Genomic DNA, 18,360 nt, shown 5'->3' with positions numbered 1-18,360 from the left:
CCCCCCAGAAGCGACAGACATAGCGGGTGTCAAGCTGACACCCTACAAGCAGAGAGCTGCAGTAGGCCAACTGCTGAAGAACCAGAGCACTCCCGGAGGCACTTGAGACACACTTGCAGGTTGAGATATAGAAGATCCCAGCCCCCTTGTCCCCTTGTATGAAGACACGGGGGTCAGTGGGTGCTCTTGTCCACTGGCCCGGTCGCCTTTAGAAAGACAGCATGGTCCAGGGCTCATCCCAACTGAATGCCTGACCTCCTTAACCGTGGGCGGAACACTACTCAGACAACATAGGGTGAGGAAATCACAATATTAAGACTTTATTGGATTCCCAAACAATTAACGGCACATAGCACATAACCAGCAAAACCACAAAATGCAACCGGCAACAGTTTCTCACCCTTCCGCTGGCTCACCAGGGAATAAAATGTCCATGCCTCAGAGCTTCCAGGGATACTTACTCCAAACCAGCAGCATCACGCTTTCGGTGGGCACCCACCAAGAACGTAATAACACCAGATTTAGGAAGCTGGCTGAGGATCGCAAAGCCTGCAGTCAGGTGACTGGATTGTCCCAAGCTGGATATCTTTCTAAGGCTATGTGCGCACTTACCGGATTTTGCCGCGGATTTTTCGCGGATTTGCTGCATGTTTCGCTGCAGAAAATGTTCATAACATCTCTGCAGTGAATCACCAGCAAATCCTATGGAGAAAAAAAATCCTGTGCGCACTGGGCGGAATTTGACAGCTGCATGTTTTGCTGCGGGAATCCCGCAGCAAAAACAATTGCATCTGCATGTCACTTCTTTTCCACACATCGCTGCGGGATTTCACTCCATTGACTCCAATGTTAATCGTGAAATCCCGCAGGGAATAACGCAGGCAGCAAATTCTTTGCGGTTCACTGCGTTTTTCTGCGTTATTCCCTGCGGTATTTTGCGGTTTACCTCCGGTAATGTACATCACTTGCTTGCGGTTTTGCAGGGAAGTGATGTCATTACAGGAAGAGGAAGCCGTGCAGAGAGTAAACACACACACAGATCACAGACACACAGACATAGAACACATGGACACAGACACATAGAACACACATAGAAAGAAAACGGAAATATAGAAAAAAAAGAACGTGGGCTCCGCTGCATATTTACCGTCCAGCCGAGGTAAGCACACAGCGGCGGCCCGGTATTCTCAGGCTGGGGAGGGAGAGGGGCAGGGATAATGTCCCCTGCCTCACTCCCCCTCCGGCAGCTGAGAATATCAGCCGCAGCTGCCCCGGCACTGTCGCATCCATTATGCGGCAGCACCGGGAGTGTCCTCGGCTCTTCATGCCGCCGTGTAGCAGTGGCAGTCAGGGTAATATAACAAGGGGTTAATGGTGATGGGGGACCACCACCATTAACCCCAGGCTTGATCATGGCAGCGTCTATGTGACAGCTGACATGATCAACCCGTAAGTAAAGTGAAAAAACACACAGACACCGAAAAATCCTTTATTTTAAATAAAACCAACAAGCCTCGTTCACCATTTTATTAACCCCTCCCGCAACAAAACTCCGGCGTAATCCACAGCTCCGGCTCCTGCGTCCTGCACTGCTGACATCCAGCCGCGACTGTCACAGACACAGGCTGAATGCAGCAGACAGCAGAGGTAATTACCGGTCATTTCCCACGGCCAGTAATGTGAACTCACTGCCGACCGTGGGAAATGCAGCGATCTGTCATCTATCTATCCCTCTATCTATTCTTCTGTCTCTTTATCTATCTATCTATTATCTCAGAATTAAATGACTTTTTTTTTTTTTTTTCAATGTGCTTTATTGCATTGAATGCAATAAAGCACATCCCAACCCGCACGCGGCAATACCGCGAATAATACCGCGGTAAAACCGCGGCAAACCGCATGCGGTTTTCGGGTGCGGTTTCCCGCGGTTTTTTACCGCGGGTGCGGTAATCTTTGAGAGCATGCGGAATTTTCTCAAGGAAATTTCATTTCCCAGTGCGCACAGAGCCTTAGGTAGTCTTTGATATCTCAGCCGAATACTTGCATTCAATGCTGAAGTCCATATAGTATTATAATCCAGGTTCAGTTATGACATGCCAATCACATCCGCAGGTCATAGATTGGTAGCATTGATACAATTTTCATGGAAAAATAGGGGAGCATTATATATCAACTAATACACACAAATGTTGCCTGAACAATAGTATCCCCATTATATTAGATTCCCAATAACGGGATCAACTCCTGCTATACCATTCAAAGATGTGTAAAAAACACACAGTGGAGTATAACCAATCCAAACATTCTTATTAGACAATGACACATTAAAAGGAGTACACCAAAGTCTACTTCCTATCCTTGTAACAATAATTGAGGACATAAGGAAAAACGTGTGGCGGCCCTTGAAAAAGGTACCCGAAACGTACGTCAGGCGTGGACCGTGGATCATTAACCAAACAGTCAGAGTCCTCGGGTATGTACTCTTTGTAGAATCGCTTCCTTATTCTCTGCATGCTGCAGATGCTGTTTAGCGCTAGTATGCAGTGGGAAGAGTTTTACCCTTCTGACTTCCTGGACTTAGACTATTGGGGATTTAATGTTAATGTCTTGAGGGAATTTTACTAGATATTTGGATCTGACATTGTTCATTTATACACTTTGCCTTCCCTGTGTTGTGGAATTTTTGTAACCCCCTTGATCCTGGTCCCCACTCAGTGAGGTTTTTCTTATGTCCTCATTTATTGTTACAAGGATAGGAAGTAGACTTTGGTGTACATTGTCTAATAAAAATGTTTGGATTGGTTACTCCACTGTGTGTTTTTTACACATCTTTGAATCATAGATTGGTAGCATGTAACAAGAGTTTACCCGGGCAATGGACTCCTGCTTATACCCCTGAGCTATCCATTCAGCCCAGGGGTCTTCACGATTGGTGGATAAGAATGGGCTCTTTTTGGCTAGATTTCAAGCCGTATACAAAACATCCAGAGACGAGGGAGAGACAGCAGTTACATCACACCTAGCAATACACATCGCAATACAATGGGAGGTTCGCATAATTGATTTTTCTGGGTGTCCAGCCGTTAAGGCCACGTCTCACTAAGCGACATCGCTAGCGACATCGCTGCTGAGTCACGTTTTTTGTGACGCAACAGCGATCTTGCTAGCGATGTCGCTGTATGTGACATCCAGCAACAACCTGGCCCCTGCTGTGAGGTCGCCGGTCATTGCTGAATGTCCTGGACCATTTTTTGGTCGTTGCTCTCCCGCTGTGAAGCACAGATCGCTGTGTTTAACAGCGAGAGAGCAACGATCTGAATGTGCAGGGAGCCGGCTTCTGCGGACGCTGGTAACCAAGGTACACATCGGCTAACCAAGCAAAGGCTTTGCTTGGTTACCCGATATTTACCTTGGTTACCAGCGTCCGCAGCTTCTAGAAGCCGGCTCCCTGCACAAGTAGCCAAGGTACACATCAGGTAACTATAACCAAAGCGCTTTGCTTAGTAACCTGATGTGTACTATGGTTACCAAGCACAGCGTCGTTACACGGGTCGCTGGTGGCTGATCTCTGATCGCTGTGGAGATCTGCCTGTTTGAGAGCTCACCAGCGACCATGTAGCGACGCTCCAGCGATCCCTGCCAGGTCAGATCGCTGGTGTGATCGCTGGAGCGTCGCTGGTGAGATGTCACACAGTCAGACCTTATCACCGACTCAGTAACGATACAGGTCACAGTAGCGACCTGTATAACGATCTCTGCTGTCATTGGGACCCTGTCACACAGTGTCAAACATAACGATGAGTCCTGCCCAGCAGGACATCGCCTTTGAAGTAAATGGTCCAGGACATTCAGCAACGACCGGCGACCTCACAGCAGGGGCCAGGTTGTTGCTGGATGTCACACATAACGAGATCGCTAGCGAGATCGCTGTTGCGTCACGAAAACCATGACTCGGCAGCGATGTCGCTAGCGATGTCGCTTAGTGAGACGTGGCCTTAAGGCCCCGTCACACTAAGCAACATCGCTAGCAACATCGCTGCTAACGAACAACTTTTGTGACGTAGCAGCGATGTTGCTAGTGATGTCGCTGTGTGTGACATTCAACAACAACCTGGCCCCTGCTGTGAGGTCGTTGGTTGTTGCTGAATGTCCTGGGCCATTTTTTAGTTGTTGCTCTCCCGCTGTGAAGCACAGATCGCTGTGTGTGACAGCGACAGAGCAACAACTAAATGTGCAGGCAGCAGGAGCCGGCATCTGCAGAGGCTGGTAACCACGGTAAACATCGGGTAACCAAGAAGCCCTGTCCTTGGTTACCCGATATTTACCTTTGTTACCAGCCTCCGCCGCTCTCACTGTCAGTGCCGGCTCCTGCTCTGTGCACATGTAGCTGCAGGACACATCGGGTTAATTAACCCGATGTGTGCTGTAGCTAGGAGAGCAGGGAGCCAGCGCTAAGCATTGTGCGCTGCTCCCTGCTCTGTGCACATTTAGCTGCAGTACACATCGGGTAATTAACCCGATGTGTGCTGTAACTAGGAGAGCAGGGAGCGAGCGCTCAGTGTGCGCTGCTCTCTGCACGTGTAGCTGCGTGCGCTGGTAACCAAGGTAAATATCGTGTTGGTTACCCGATATTTACCTTAGTTACCAAGCGCAGCATCTTCCACGCGGCGCTGGGGGCTGGTCACTGGTTGCTGGTGAGCTCACCAGCAACCTGTGTAGCGATGCTCCAGCGATCCCTGCCAGGTCAGGTTGCTGGTGGGATCGCTGGAGCGTCGCAGTGTGACATCTCACCAGCAACCTCCTAGCAACTTACCAGCGATCCCTATCGTTGTTGGGATCGCTGGTAAGTTGTTTAGTGTGACTGGACCTTTAAGTGTGACATTACCTTTATTAGCCAAGGCAATTACATGAGTCAACAAGACTCTTGTAGAAACAATGAGGGCTTATCTCTAGTCTATAAACAAACTATCTTAAGGTCCAGTCACACTAAGGGTACGTGCACACACTGCGTTTTTTTGATGCTGCGTTTTTGTGCGTTTTTGGCCGCTAAAAACGCACAAAAACGCACCTGCGTCGAAAAAACGCGGCAAAAAACGCACGCGGTTTGCCGCGATTTGGTGCGTTTTTTTGCTGCGTTTTGCTGCGTTTTGCTGCGTTTTTGCTCACTGCGTCCTTATGCGTTTTTTATCAATGAACAAAAAAAAAAGGTCTGATGTCATTTCCTTCTTCAATGTGTTCTTCATTCTCCACTAGTGTATGCAGAAGAGCAGACAGCTGCAGAACTACAAGGCTCAGCATCCTCCATCCAATAGTGTATGCAGGAGAGCAGACAGCAGCTGTCGAACTACAAGGCTCAGCATCCTCCTTCCAGGACTGTATGCAGGATTTCTTTGCCCCCCCAAACAAAAAAAATGACGTGGGCTTCGCCGTATTTTTGTATGCTAGCCGGGTACAGCAGGCAGGTACGGGCTGCCCCCAACCCCCAGCTGCCTATTTGTACCCGGCTGGGAACCAAAAATATAGGGAAGCCCTTTTTTTTTAAATTATTTCATGAATTTCATGAAATAATTTAAAAAAAAAATGACGTGGGCTTCGCCCAATTTTTGAGTCTAGCCGGGTACAACTAGGCAGCTGGGGATTGGAATCCACAGTGCAGGGTACCCATGCTTTCTGGGCACCCCCGCTGTGAATTGCAGTCCCGCAGCCACCCCAGAAAATGGCGCTTTCATAGAAGCGCCATCTTCTGGCGCTGTATCCAACTCTTCCAGCTGCCCTGAAGCCGGGTGGCTAGCTAGGTAATAATGGAGTTAGGGCTAGCTGTATATTATCAGCTAGCCCTAAGCCCGAAATTCATGGTGTCACGCCAATATTAGACATGGCCACCATGAATTTCTAGTAAAGATTAAAAAAAAAAACACAACACACAGAAAAATATTTTTATTTGAAATAAAACACAACAAGTGCCTGAATCCCATCACACATCAGCTGATTGTATAAAAGCCGTTTATACAATCAGCAGATGCATCGGTGCAAAAAAAAAAAAATAATACTCACTTATTTGCTGATTACCGGCAGCTCCTGCAGCGATGGGGCGGGAGTCTGATCCTGTCCGATCGCTGCAGCAGCTGCCGGTAATCAGGGATGAAGTCTCCTGACGCATCCGCTGATACCGGCCGGGCGCCCGCGTCACCGCGATACTTACGATCACCTGATGCGTCAGGTGACTGCATCAGGTGATCCATCGCCAGGTCCTGCATCCATCGGAGGTTTCCCAGCCGTCTGCACACAGCCGGAGCGGCGATACCGTGAGAGGAGATGGGAGCAGGCATGGCACCGGGAGGCTGCAGACAGGTGAGTATAACTTTTTTTTTTTTTTCTACTGTTAACTTTTGATTTCGCAGCTGCCTCCACCTCCCGCCCAGACATGGCGCCGCACGGCAGCTGACATGCACAGGACGGGAGGTGGACGCGACGGTGACGGTACCGGGAGGATTCACGCTTCTGTATATACTGACAGAAGGAATCCTCTTCCTGTACACGTCACTTTACTGCCCACCTCCTGCGTTTATAGCTGCGTTTTTGGTCTTAGAAACGCACCAAAACGCACCAAAACGCAGCTATTTGCCTTTCTCATTGCGTCTTTCAACATCCCATTGAACTCGATGGATGAAAAGCGCAGTGAAAAACGCGGGAATAATTGACATGCTGCGCTTTTCTGGTCACCACAAAAACGCAGCTGAAAAAAAACGCTGTGTGGGGACAGCAAAAATGAAAACTCATAGACTTTGCTGGGGAAGCAAAGTCATGCAGTTTTGAGGCCAAAAACGCACCCGAAAAACGCGCAAAAACGCTGAGAAAAACGCACTGTGTGCACATAGCCTAAGGGTACCTTCACACTTAGCGATGCAGCAGCGATCCGACCAGCGATCTGACCTGGTCAGGATCGCTGCTGCATCGCTACATGGTCGCTGGTGAGCTGTCAAACAGGCAGATCTCACCAGCGACCAGTGAACAGCCCCCAGCCAGCAGCGACGTGCAAGCGACGCTGCGCTTGCATGGAGCCGCCGTCTGGAAGCTGCGGAGACTGGTAACTAAGGTAAACATCGGGTATGGTTACCCGATGTTTACATTAGTTACCAGCGCACACCGCTTAGCTGTGTGTGCAGGGAGCAGGGAGCCGCGCACACTGAGCGCTGGCTCCTTGCTCTCCTAGCTACAGTACACATCGGGTTAATTAACCCGATGTGTAATGCAGCTACATGTGCAGAGAGCAGGGAGCCGCGCACACTGCTTAGCGCTGGCTCCTTGCTCTCCTAGCTGCTGTACACATCGGGTTAATTAACCCGATGTGTACAGCAGCTACATGTGCAGAGAGCCGGAGCCGGCAGCACAGGCAGCGTGAGAGCTGCAGAGGCTGGTAACTAAGGTAAATATCGGGTAACCACCTTGGTTACCTGATGTTTATCTTGGTTACAAGCTTACCTCAGCTGCCAGATGCCGGCTCCTGCTCCCTGCTCGCTTCATTTGTCGCTCTCTCGCTGTCACACACAGCGATCTGTGTGTCACAGTGGGAGAGCGCCTTTGAAGAAAACGAACCAGGGCTGTGTGTAACGAGCAGCGATCTCGCAGCAGGGGCCAGATCGCTGCTCATTGTCACACACAGCGAGATCGCTAATGAGGTCACTGCTGCGTCACAAAAAGCGTGACTCAGCAGCGATCTCGGCAGTGAGCTCGCTGTGTGTGATGCACCCCTAAGCAACTTACCAGCGATCCCAACAACGATAGGGATCGCTGGTAAGTTGCTAGGAGGTTGCTGGCGAGATGTCACACTGCGACGCTCCAGCAATCCCACCAGCAACCTGACCTGGCAGGGATCGCTGGAGCGTCGCTACACGAGTTGCTGGTGAGCTCACCAGCAGCCAGTGACCAGCCCCCAGCGCCGCGTGGAAGATGCTGCGCTTGGTAACTAAGGTAAATATCGGGTAACCAACCCGATATTTACCTTGGTTACCAGCGCACGGAGCTACACGTGCAGAGAGCAGGGAGCAGCGCACACTGAGCACTGGCTCCCTGGTCTCCTAGTTACAGCACACATCGGGTTAATTACCCGATGTGTGCTGCAGCTACACGTGCAGAGAGCAGGGAGCAGCGCACAATGCTTAGCGCTGGCTCCCTGCTCTCCTAGTTACAGCACACATCGGGTTAATTACCCGATGTGTGCTGCAGCTACATGTGCACAGAGCAGGGAGCAGCGCACACCGCTTAGCGCTGGCTCCCTGCTCTCTTAGCTATAGCACACATCGGGTTAATTAACCCGATGTGTCCTGCAGCTACATGTGCACAGAGCAGGAGCCGGCACTGACAGTGAGAGCGGCGGAGGCTGGTAACAAAGGTAAATATCGGGTAACCAAGGACAGGGCTTCTTGGTTACCCGATGTTTACTGTGGTTACCAGCCTCCGCAGAAGCCGGCTCCTGCTGCCTGCACATTTAGTTGTTGCTGTCTCGCTGTCACACACAGCGATTTGTGCTTCACAGCGGGACAGCAACAACTAAAAAATGGCCCAGGACATTCAGCAACAACCAACGACCTCACAGCAGGGGCCAGGTTGTTGCTGGATGTCACACACAGCGACATCACTAGCAACGTCACAAAAGTTGTTCGTTAGCAGCGATGTTGCTAGCGATGTTGCTTAGTGTGACGGGGCCTTTAATGTCTGGCTGCATTTAAAGAAATTTAACTGATGCTAGGTACTGACAGAGTCCATGTCGTCACACCTTGTCCACCAGACAACTGTAGTATGGACTCTGACCTCCATTACCATGGTGTCCATCTATTCTGTGGCACACAACAGCATGGTAGAGTACTATTGTGTCCCACACAAATAACAGACACCACCAGAGAGGATACGATATGAAGTAAAATCCTTAAATGTGGTTGTCTCTTGATTGTAAATGGTCACAATTGCCAAGCCCTTGTAAAACCATGCAGCTGTGCAATTTTCTTATTATTAAGAAGCTTTGACCTTCTCAAAAGTGGAGAGATTTTTAATTTTATTGTTTACAGCTCGTTGCTAAGGTTCCTGGTCACCTCTGCAGTGGCCAGTCTCCTAGGCAAGGAGTGCACACTTGCAAGCTGTTTTTCTATAAAGGTTGGAAGCACAGCTCTAGAAGTTGCCGGATCCCTTAATCTGGCCACTTTCTGATCCCTGCTAGTGTCATTGGCAGATATCCATGTCACTAGCTTGAAATGTCAACCTTCAAGAGAGCGCTGTCCCCGGCAATCAGGAAGCATGGAGGCAGAGTAGTGGTGAGCTCCTGAAGAACAAACTGCTTTCAGTTTGCACAGTGTAGTGAGTGGACACGTCCGGACATAACCTCAGTATAGAATGAATGTTGTTTTACTTACAAAGTATTAATAACAGCATGCGTTCTACAGCTTTCCCAGATATTGCCACATATGCACAATGTAGAGGCAAACAAAGTGTGAACACAGCCTAACTTGAAACGGAGGGAAAGTAAATGACTTAACTGGAAACAGAAATCCTACTTCATATTTTACATAATAAAAGTTGCTTCTATTAAAAAAAAAACAAAAAACTGAGCAGACAGTAAAAAGTGAGTGTGAGAAAAGATGGGAATGTGATTTTGTAATGAGAATGGAATTGATGGACATTCTTTCCTATCACATGTGGAGAGGTCACCGAGTATGTCTGCCGCTATGATTCACTCCATGATTACATCAGAAAGCAGGTCCATGCCGTAAGTCAGTATCTTAAGGGCACATTAGGCTTTTCTGGACGTACACTTGTACAGTCATCATAAGTATTCTTGCTGGTTGTGATGTGTGTTCACTGTGCATGCTCCAAGGCCAACCAGCCAATGGTCTGGGACAGGTACGGGTCATGTACAACTTATCAGAAGTCACACACTGCAGAATATTTGTAAAGTCAACTTAGCAGCTAATCTGTAGTGAATCCAATGCAACATTTGGTGTGGATTTACAAGGACCATTACCTTATACTTTGCAAACGATAATATCCGTGGTGGAAATCGATGTCATATTGGCAGCAGAAGTGACATACTGTGTTTTCCCCTAGCTTTTAAAGCCCTATTCACATGCACCATCCTGGAACTAACTGCAGGGTTAACTCAAAGACAAACTAAACTATTTGAAATTATAAATATGTCATTTTGTCCTTTGTGAAAAATTATGAAACTTTGTAAATCACTTTATTAGATTTTTCATAAGCCCTGTAAAAAATTGCACATAAGTAGCTTCTAAACCTGCTTTTCCCTTGTATATATGCCTGCCTTTAGCTGCATTAATATCATTTGGAGCACAGATGATGGCAGTGAAACGGTCAGCTCAGCACCTGTGTCTCACTAAGATTAGGTGCACAAGAGCGTATGGAAAATCATCCGTTTTACATGTAGAAAAAATGACGATTTCATCAGTATTGTCATTTATATGCAATGTATGCCATCCGTGTGTCCATCCATAATTTGCAATCAAGTAGCTTTTGTCCGTTTTGTTCACCAGTTTTTTACATAAATAATTTAATAAAAGCCAAATACAGTTTCCTGTGTTACTAATTGCAACTTATTCAGGAAAAATGCATGACATACAGGATAGTAACTCCTCTGTGATCAAGTTTTATGCACCCATTGACTTATAATGTGCGAGTCTGATCAAGAATACACATTAAAGTAGTGTAAGCCATCATGTATAACATGTTCATGTGAACTACCACAATGATTTGCATTGGTTAGTGTATTGCACCTGTGTTATCAGTTGAGTATACAGACAGCACCCAAACATTTAATGCAATCATCTGAATGAGCCCTAACTCTAAAGGTGGTGTCACACTTTAGCGATGCAGCAGCGATCACACCCAGCGATCTGACCTTATCAGGATCGCTGCTGCATCGTTAAATGGTCGCTGGTGAGCTGTCAAACAGGCAGATCTCACCAGCGACCAATGACCAGCCCCCAGCCAGCAGCGACGCGTGGAAGTGTAACTAAGGTAAATATTGGGTAACCAAGGAAAGCACTTCTCTTGGTTACCCGATATTTACCTTAGTTACTAGCGTCCGCCGCTTTCCCGCTGCCAGTGCCGGCTCCCTATTCCCTGCACTCCTAACCAGAGTACACATCGGGTTAATTACCGGATGTGCACTCCAGCTACGTGTGCAGGGAGCAGGGAGTCGGGACTGGCAGCGTGAGAGCGGCGGACGCTAGTAACTAAGGTAAATATCGAGTAACCAAGGAAAGGGCTTCTTGGTTACCAGATGTTTACCGTGGTTACAGCTTACCGCAGACTGCCAGACGCCGGCTCCCTGCTCGCTTCAGTTCACCGCTCTCTCGCTGTCACACACAGCGATGTGTGCTTCACCGCGGGAGAGCGACGAGCAAAAAATGAAGCAGGACATTCAGCAACGACCGGCGACCTCACAGCATGGGCCAGGTCGTTGCTGGATGTCACACACAGCAACGGGACGTCGCTGCTACGTCACAGAAAATGGTGACTTAGCAGCGACGTCGTTGTCGTTGTTGCTATGTGTGACACCACCTTAAGGTGGAGTTCACATGAATAGGCGAATGTCAGTAGATAAAGCACACCCGCTGTAACTCCGAATAAACACCTCCCACGTCTTAAGCCCTATGCGCATGCTGCAGTTTTTTAATGTGTTTTTGGTGCAGTTTGTGGTGACCTTTCACTCGCCACAAACTGCATGCTTTTCCTTCCTCAGCAAAGTCTGAGATTTTGGATTTGCTGTCGCGCATTGCTTTTTTTGGAGCTTTTGTGGTGACAACATTCCTCATTCTGCTGTTAGGTTTGGGTCCCAGCATTTTAGCCCCCAACAATCAGAACGATATCACCTACCACAGGAAAGATGGATTGTTTTCACAGGAGAACCCCTTTAACAAACGTCTCCTATGCACTTTGTATTACTAAACTAGAGGCAATTTTCAGACATAGGTCTGACTGACATAAATATCTTTGAAAAGTTGCACATTTTTTTAACGCGTTTTGTCTTTTTCATGCCATTTTTGCCCAGCTACAACAAAGTGTGTGTAGCTGGTCGAGAACGGAGGAATGGTGACCACCGCTTGTCAAATTCATGACAAACGGTAGCAGTTCTTACACCACAAGGTGTGGGGAGAAGCATGCCACTACTCAGACATACCGTATGTGGTCCATTTAGAGGTATGTGCCTCTTAAAGAATCAGGCACCTTACATCCACCAGGCTCCCTCATCAAGACCGGTGCGAAAACAACCACTGCCATACTCATATAGACTAATGAAGCTATAAATGAAATGCATTTCATTACTCACCAAGGCACAGAGAAGATCAACAGCCTCAAGAACAAGTTCCTGATGACCAATTCGTGTCACTCCAAGTTCCTCCAGGTCCTGGTGAGATATCTTTAGTAGCTGTTCACCATTAATCTTCTCCTTTTCTACACTGGAAACATACAGCTGCAACGAGTCATCTAATCCTAAAAAAAAAAAAATAGAAAAAGTTTACAATATTTCCAACGATGAAAAATGTATAACAAATTATAAAAACAACTATAACCAGATTTGTCTAGAGGTAAAACTGGCGTAAACACATCCTATTGTCAAGACTAATGGTAGAGCCAAATGTTGTTATTATTATTATTATTATTATAGCACCACTTCTTCCATGGTACTTTACATGTGAAAAGGGGTACACATAGTAGGGACAAGTACAATAATCATAAACAAAACAAGGCACAGACTGGTACAGGAGGAGAGAGGACCCTGCCCGCGAGGGATTACAGTCTACAGGAGGGAGGACCCTGCCCGCGAGGGATGACAGTCTACAGGAGGAGACAGGAACCTGCCCGTGAGGGCTCACAGTCTACAGGATGAGGAGGACCCTGCCCGCAAGGGCTCACAGTCTACAGGAGGAGAGAGGACACTGCCCGCAAGGGCTCACAGTTTACAGGAGGAGGACCCTGCCCGCGAGGGCTCACAGTCTACAGGAGGAGGACCCTGCCCGCGAGGGATCACAGTCTACAGGAGGAGGACCCTGCCCGCGAGGGATCACAGTCTACAGGAGGAGAGAGGACCCTGCCGTGACGGATCAAAGTCTACAAGATTAAATGATTCATATATAGTTCCAGGAAGAATAACAGAAGACGCTTCAAGAAGAATGCAAGGATTACCAAAAACACAAGTCAGCAGAACTAACAGGGTTTTTTTTGGGACTAATAGTTTAAAGTAGTTGTTGTTCCTCTATATCTGAAAAAACTATAGAATCAAAAGAGAGGAAAAATGTACATCTTTATCTGGATGTTTGTTTGCATACAAAGGTTTTTACAGTTTTGAGGAGCTATGGACATTCATAGCAATGGAGGGACATATAAGAACAATCTGGTTTTGTCATTCCAATTTATCCAGGCTTATCTTGAAAGCAGGAAGAGCTAAACTCCTGACTGAGGAATATATGTAAATACAGCTTAAAGGGAATCTGTCAGGAATAGATCTATCCACCAAGCCGTCTATATGGGCATGTAGGTCATAGGAAGCTGAATAAAATCATACCTTGACAGCTGCGATCCATTGTCTTATTCCAAAAAAACCCACATTTTTTTTAAATATGTAAATGAGCTATTAAGATCTATGGGCCGGACACAGATGTTGATGAGAATCTGCCTCCAGTGCTATTTTAAATGAGAGGGGTCACTACCAAAGTGAGACATGTAATGACTGACAGTCTGCAGCCCTGATCTCACTAAAGAGCTTTGTAGGATTAAAACTAACATAGTACAGCAGAGCTGAGGTTTGTCTCACTAGAAACACATTTGCAGTTGAATTGCTCTTTTTCTGCTGTCGGCCCACCTGTAAAGGTCTGCTTGACTTCAACTAATACTTCTTTACTTGCCATCTTACATAGCTAGTGTGGGAGAAAAGAGAGTACAGCAGAGCTGACCCTCCCCCCACACTGGCTGTCTGTGAGATGGAAGCTGATTAGCTGAAGAAGTGTGAGTGGAAATCAGGAATAGGTCTACTGCAGTGCTGAAAGCACTATGAGACGATAGCTACAGATGCAGAGGTGTTTATGTAATAAAGCAAAAATAAGTTCTGAGTATGATTATAGCGGTCAGTCATTACATGTCTCACTGATAATGCCCACTTTCATTTAAAATAAGCTCCGAGGCAGATTCTCAGGGATATCTGTGTCCAGCCCATAGATGTTAACATCTCATTTACATATTTAAAAAATAAGGATTTCTCTGGAAATAGTCAATGAATCATAGATATCAAGATATCATTTTATTCAGCTATCTATGACACGCATATACATATAGATGATATAGGAAGGTTGATTCTAGAGGTGCCCTTTAACCCACCTACACTATACTTACTTTTCTCATGATTTTCAACATTGCATTAAGTAAACCTGTAAGAAATGCAGGATTGATCTGTGCAGGAGTCAAGTAAAGGCCCCGTCACACAGAGATAAATCTTTGGCAGATCTGTGGTTGCAGTGAAATCATGGACATATTGTTCCATTGGTACACATCCACAAACCTGCCACTGATTGTCCACAATTTCACTGCAACCACAGATCTGCCGCAGATTTATCTCTGTGTGTGACAGGGCCTTAAAGCAAAAGGACCACACATATGTTGCAAAATCTGACAACTGGTCAATAAGTCAATGTTGTCATCTTAAAGTACATGGAAGCATTTGTAGTGTATTCTTGAACTAAATAATATCCATTAAACTAAAGAAATAATACTTTAGGTGAAGTGCACACCAAAATCTGTTTACCTGCAAATGGGACCTACTCTGAAAAAAAGGTGATACCAGGATTTTTCGTCCATTTCAGAGTATGCTTAAAATATAAGCCCTACTCCAAAAATATTCCCTAATTGCAGTTCATGATACTATTAGTATCCTGAAACAAGGCTTGTGCAGCCCTTTCAGGATATGTAACTTTTATTGCTTTATGTTGCCTCATTATGTTACTGTAAACCCTGGAAAATGTATAGTCACACCCGCTTTTAATACAAAATGAATATTCACTCCTTCCCCCGCCCACCCCTCTGTACTGGTGTCAGTGATTCAGTCAGACTGCTATATCACCCGACGATCGCATCGACTAGTTGGCGGCTCTACTGACCTGAGCTAGTATTTCTATACAGTGGTCACGCTCAGGTCAGGAGAGTAGATGGCCAGTCTGAGGAAGGTGATGCGATCATCGGGCAAGGAATACAGCAGTCTGACTAAATCACTGACACCGCAAGAGAATATTCTTTATTTTTTTTTACTAAAAGCGGGCTCGCGACTATACATTTTCCAAGGCTTAGAGCAACACAATGGGCAACATACATCGATAAAAAAATAGAAGACATCCCCTGAAAATAAGTTCTAGCACATCTTTCAGAGCCAAAAATAATATAAGACCCAGCCTTATTTTTGGGGAAACACGGTATTATGACACTGAGCATTTAGCTATGTGCCTTTAAGCACCAATCCAGTGGTTTTTTTTTCACTTCACCACTGGGGTGGTATCACTAATCCATGTCCCCTGTAAAAAAAACTTCTGCCCTCGGCTCCTCTCAGGTCATCTTCTGCTGTTTAAGATCTGCTGGATCGCTCCAATGTGTACTGGAATATTAGGAGGTCACTTCTCAATGTAAGCATATGAGAACAAGAACGAGGCTCTCGTGTAGTTACACTGAGTGCTTGTAAGGCCAGAATCACACTTGCTAGTGCCTCGCGTGTTTCTCGCGCGAGTCACTCATGGTAGAACCCGGCTTGGCCGCACACTCCCCTGACAGGAGCGAGTCGGTTGCATATATCTCTATGCAGCTCAGACGCTCCTGTATGCATAGTGTGCGGCCATGCCGGGTTCTACCATGAGAGACTCGCGCGAGAAACACGCGAGGCACTAGCAAGTGTGATTCTGGCCTAACCGTTACCTCTGCCGTCTGGTCAGTCAGGTGCAGTCACAATACAGCACAGAGGGATCGGAGGGGTGCTGGGAAGAGCAAAAGACGGCGACTGGTAAGTATATTACTAGGGGCAGGGAACACGCATTAGTGATATCACTAAAAACGCTTTAAATATTAAAACCCTTGATGTCAGTGAACAATACCGCCTATCCAGTTTCAGTAGCTACAGCTAAAGTTCAGATGGATTATGTTGCTGCAAGGTTAGTTAGATATTTCTCCGGTACGTATGGCATCCGTGTGATGGCGTATGCGAGCCGTGTGCGTGTGGAATGTCCGTATTGACATAAAATACGTACGTGTGCTGTCCATTTATAAAGGCCCGCATTCTTACCCAATTAACGTTGTTAATCATTCATCATGAGATCCTGGTGTTTTTGTTTGCCATCAATTGACCTGATAGATTGGTAACAAGTGTTTCAGATTTTGTGATTAAAAACGGACACGGATGATACGTGCTGAACACGGACATACTCAGTGTGCGGTCCGTGCAGGCACGGACCCATAGACTAAAGCGGGTCCGTGCCTGCGTGCTGCCGGCCAAAAACGAACATGTCGTCCGTGTAGAAAAGCGCACACACGTACTTACGACACGGACACACGTTCCGTGTGATTTTACGTGTGTGTGCCATCTACCATTGAATAACATGGGTCTCCGTGTGTACGTGTCTCCGGTACGTGCAAATACGTACCGCACACGTACAAAAAAAACGGATGTGTGTTGCGGGTCTAAAACAGAGTTTTGGACTTAGAAACCTGTGTGTTCCTCTTCACTGCGTCCCTGTCAGTGCCTACCAGAGCCTTAGGCTACATGCGCACGCTGCTTTTTTTCCTGCTTTTTTGCTGCTTTTTTGGCTGCAGTTTTGTTGTCAGAACTTTCTGACATTTGACTTCCCAGCAAAGTCTATGAGAAGTCAGATTTCTTATGCGCACGTTGCAGTTTATTTGTCAGCGACTTATTTGTCAAAGGTTTGTGACAAATAAAATGCAGCATGTTCATTCTTCCTGCGTTTTTGTCAACATTTGTCACAAAAACGCAGCAAAAACGCAGGGTGTGAAAAACGCACCAAAAATTAGATGCGTTTTTTGTGACATTTCCAGGCTCTCTCTGACAAGGTGCAGTTTTGGCTGCATTTTGCCTGCAGTTTTGGCTGCAGTTTTGGCTGCAGTTTGTGAACACAAAAAGATGCAGCGTGCGCATGTAGCCTAAGGCTACATGCGCACGCTGCATTTTTTGCTGCTTTTTTGGCTGCAGTTTTGTCAGCAGAACTTTCTGACATCTGACTTCCCAGCAAAGTCTATGAGAAGTCAGATTTGTCATGCGCACATTGCAGTTTATTTGTCAGCGTTGTTTTTGTCAAACTTTTGTGACAAAAAAAATGCAGCATGTTCATTCTTCCTGCGTTTTTGTCAACATTTGTCACCCATTGAAATCAATGAGGGCATCAAAAACGCAGGAAAAATGCATGCTAATCAAAAGTGGTGCATTTTACCTGCCTTTTACCTGCGTTTTTGGTACCAAAAACGCAGGTGATTTGTCAGGAAGTGAGTCAGGCAAGTGGTCCCGTCCCGTCCCGTCCCGTCCTCCACGTGTTCCCCGAAGTACCGCTGTCCCCAGGGGAGATGATGTGGAGGACGGGGACTATCAGCAGCGGCGACAGCGAGAGGGAAAAATCAATGTTTTCAGCTGCCAATGTCCATCCCCCTCTCGCTGCCGCCGCTGATAGTCCCATCCTCCACGTGTTCCCCGAAGTACCGCTGTCCCCGCACAGGGGAGATGAAGGACCCCACTGCCACCGCCACCGCTGAAAGTCCCGTCCTCCACGCTCCTGTCAGCTCCACTAAGTAGAGCGATCAGCTGAGCTGTCACTGAGGTTACTCGCGGCCACCGCTGGATTCAGCGGTGGCCGCGGGTAACCTCAGTGACAGCTAAGCTGATCGTGCGGCTGTCTTTAGTTGCTGTGTGGAGGTGACAGGAGCGGCGGTGTCTGCTGCTTCTCCGGTCACCTCCATGCAGCAGAGCTGGAAGCGACGCTGGACCATCCTGGATTACACCGGACATGGAGGGCTTTGTCGGGGTTAATAAATTGGTAATGAATGAGGGAATGTGTTTGTGTTTTTTATTTCTAATAAAGGATTGTTCGGGTGTGTGTGTTTATTTACTGTAATTTACAGATTAATCATGGAAGGAATCTCGGGGAGACGCCTGACATGATTAATCTAGGACTTATTGGCAGCTATGGGCTGCCAATAACTCCTAATTACCCCGATTTGCCAACGCACCAGGGTAAATCGGGAAGAGCCGGGTACAGTCCCAGAACAGCCGCATCTAATGGATGCGGCCATTCTGGGCGGCTGCTGACTGAT

At 47.0% G+C, this 18,360-nt stretch overlaps 1 protein-coding gene across 1 annotated transcript in view; it reads right to left on the bottom strand.

The window, feature by feature from the left end:
• The window catches only part of CNKSR3 (CNKSR family member 3), a 187,065-nt gene that overhangs the window by 99,676 nt on the left and 69,029 nt on the right, over positions 1-18,360 (bottom strand). The window contains exon 2 of the mRNA XM_075339683.1: positions 12,341-12,504. Within this exon, the coding sequence (XP_075195798.1) occupies positions 12,341-12,504 (164 nt within the window). The remainder of the gene's footprint in view (positions 1-12,340; positions 12,505-18,360) is intronic.

This window comes from Anomaloglossus baeobatrachus, chromosome 3 (assembly GCF_048569485.1).
Source record: "Anomaloglossus baeobatrachus isolate aAnoBae1 chromosome 3, aAnoBae1.hap1, whole genome shotgun sequence".
Classification (NCBI taxonomy): domain Eukaryota; kingdom Metazoa; phylum Chordata; class Amphibia; order Anura; family Aromobatidae; genus Anomaloglossus; species Anomaloglossus baeobatrachus.
The sequence above is the reverse complement of the archived record's forward strand: the minus strand, read 5'-3'. Positions and strand labels throughout refer to the sequence as shown.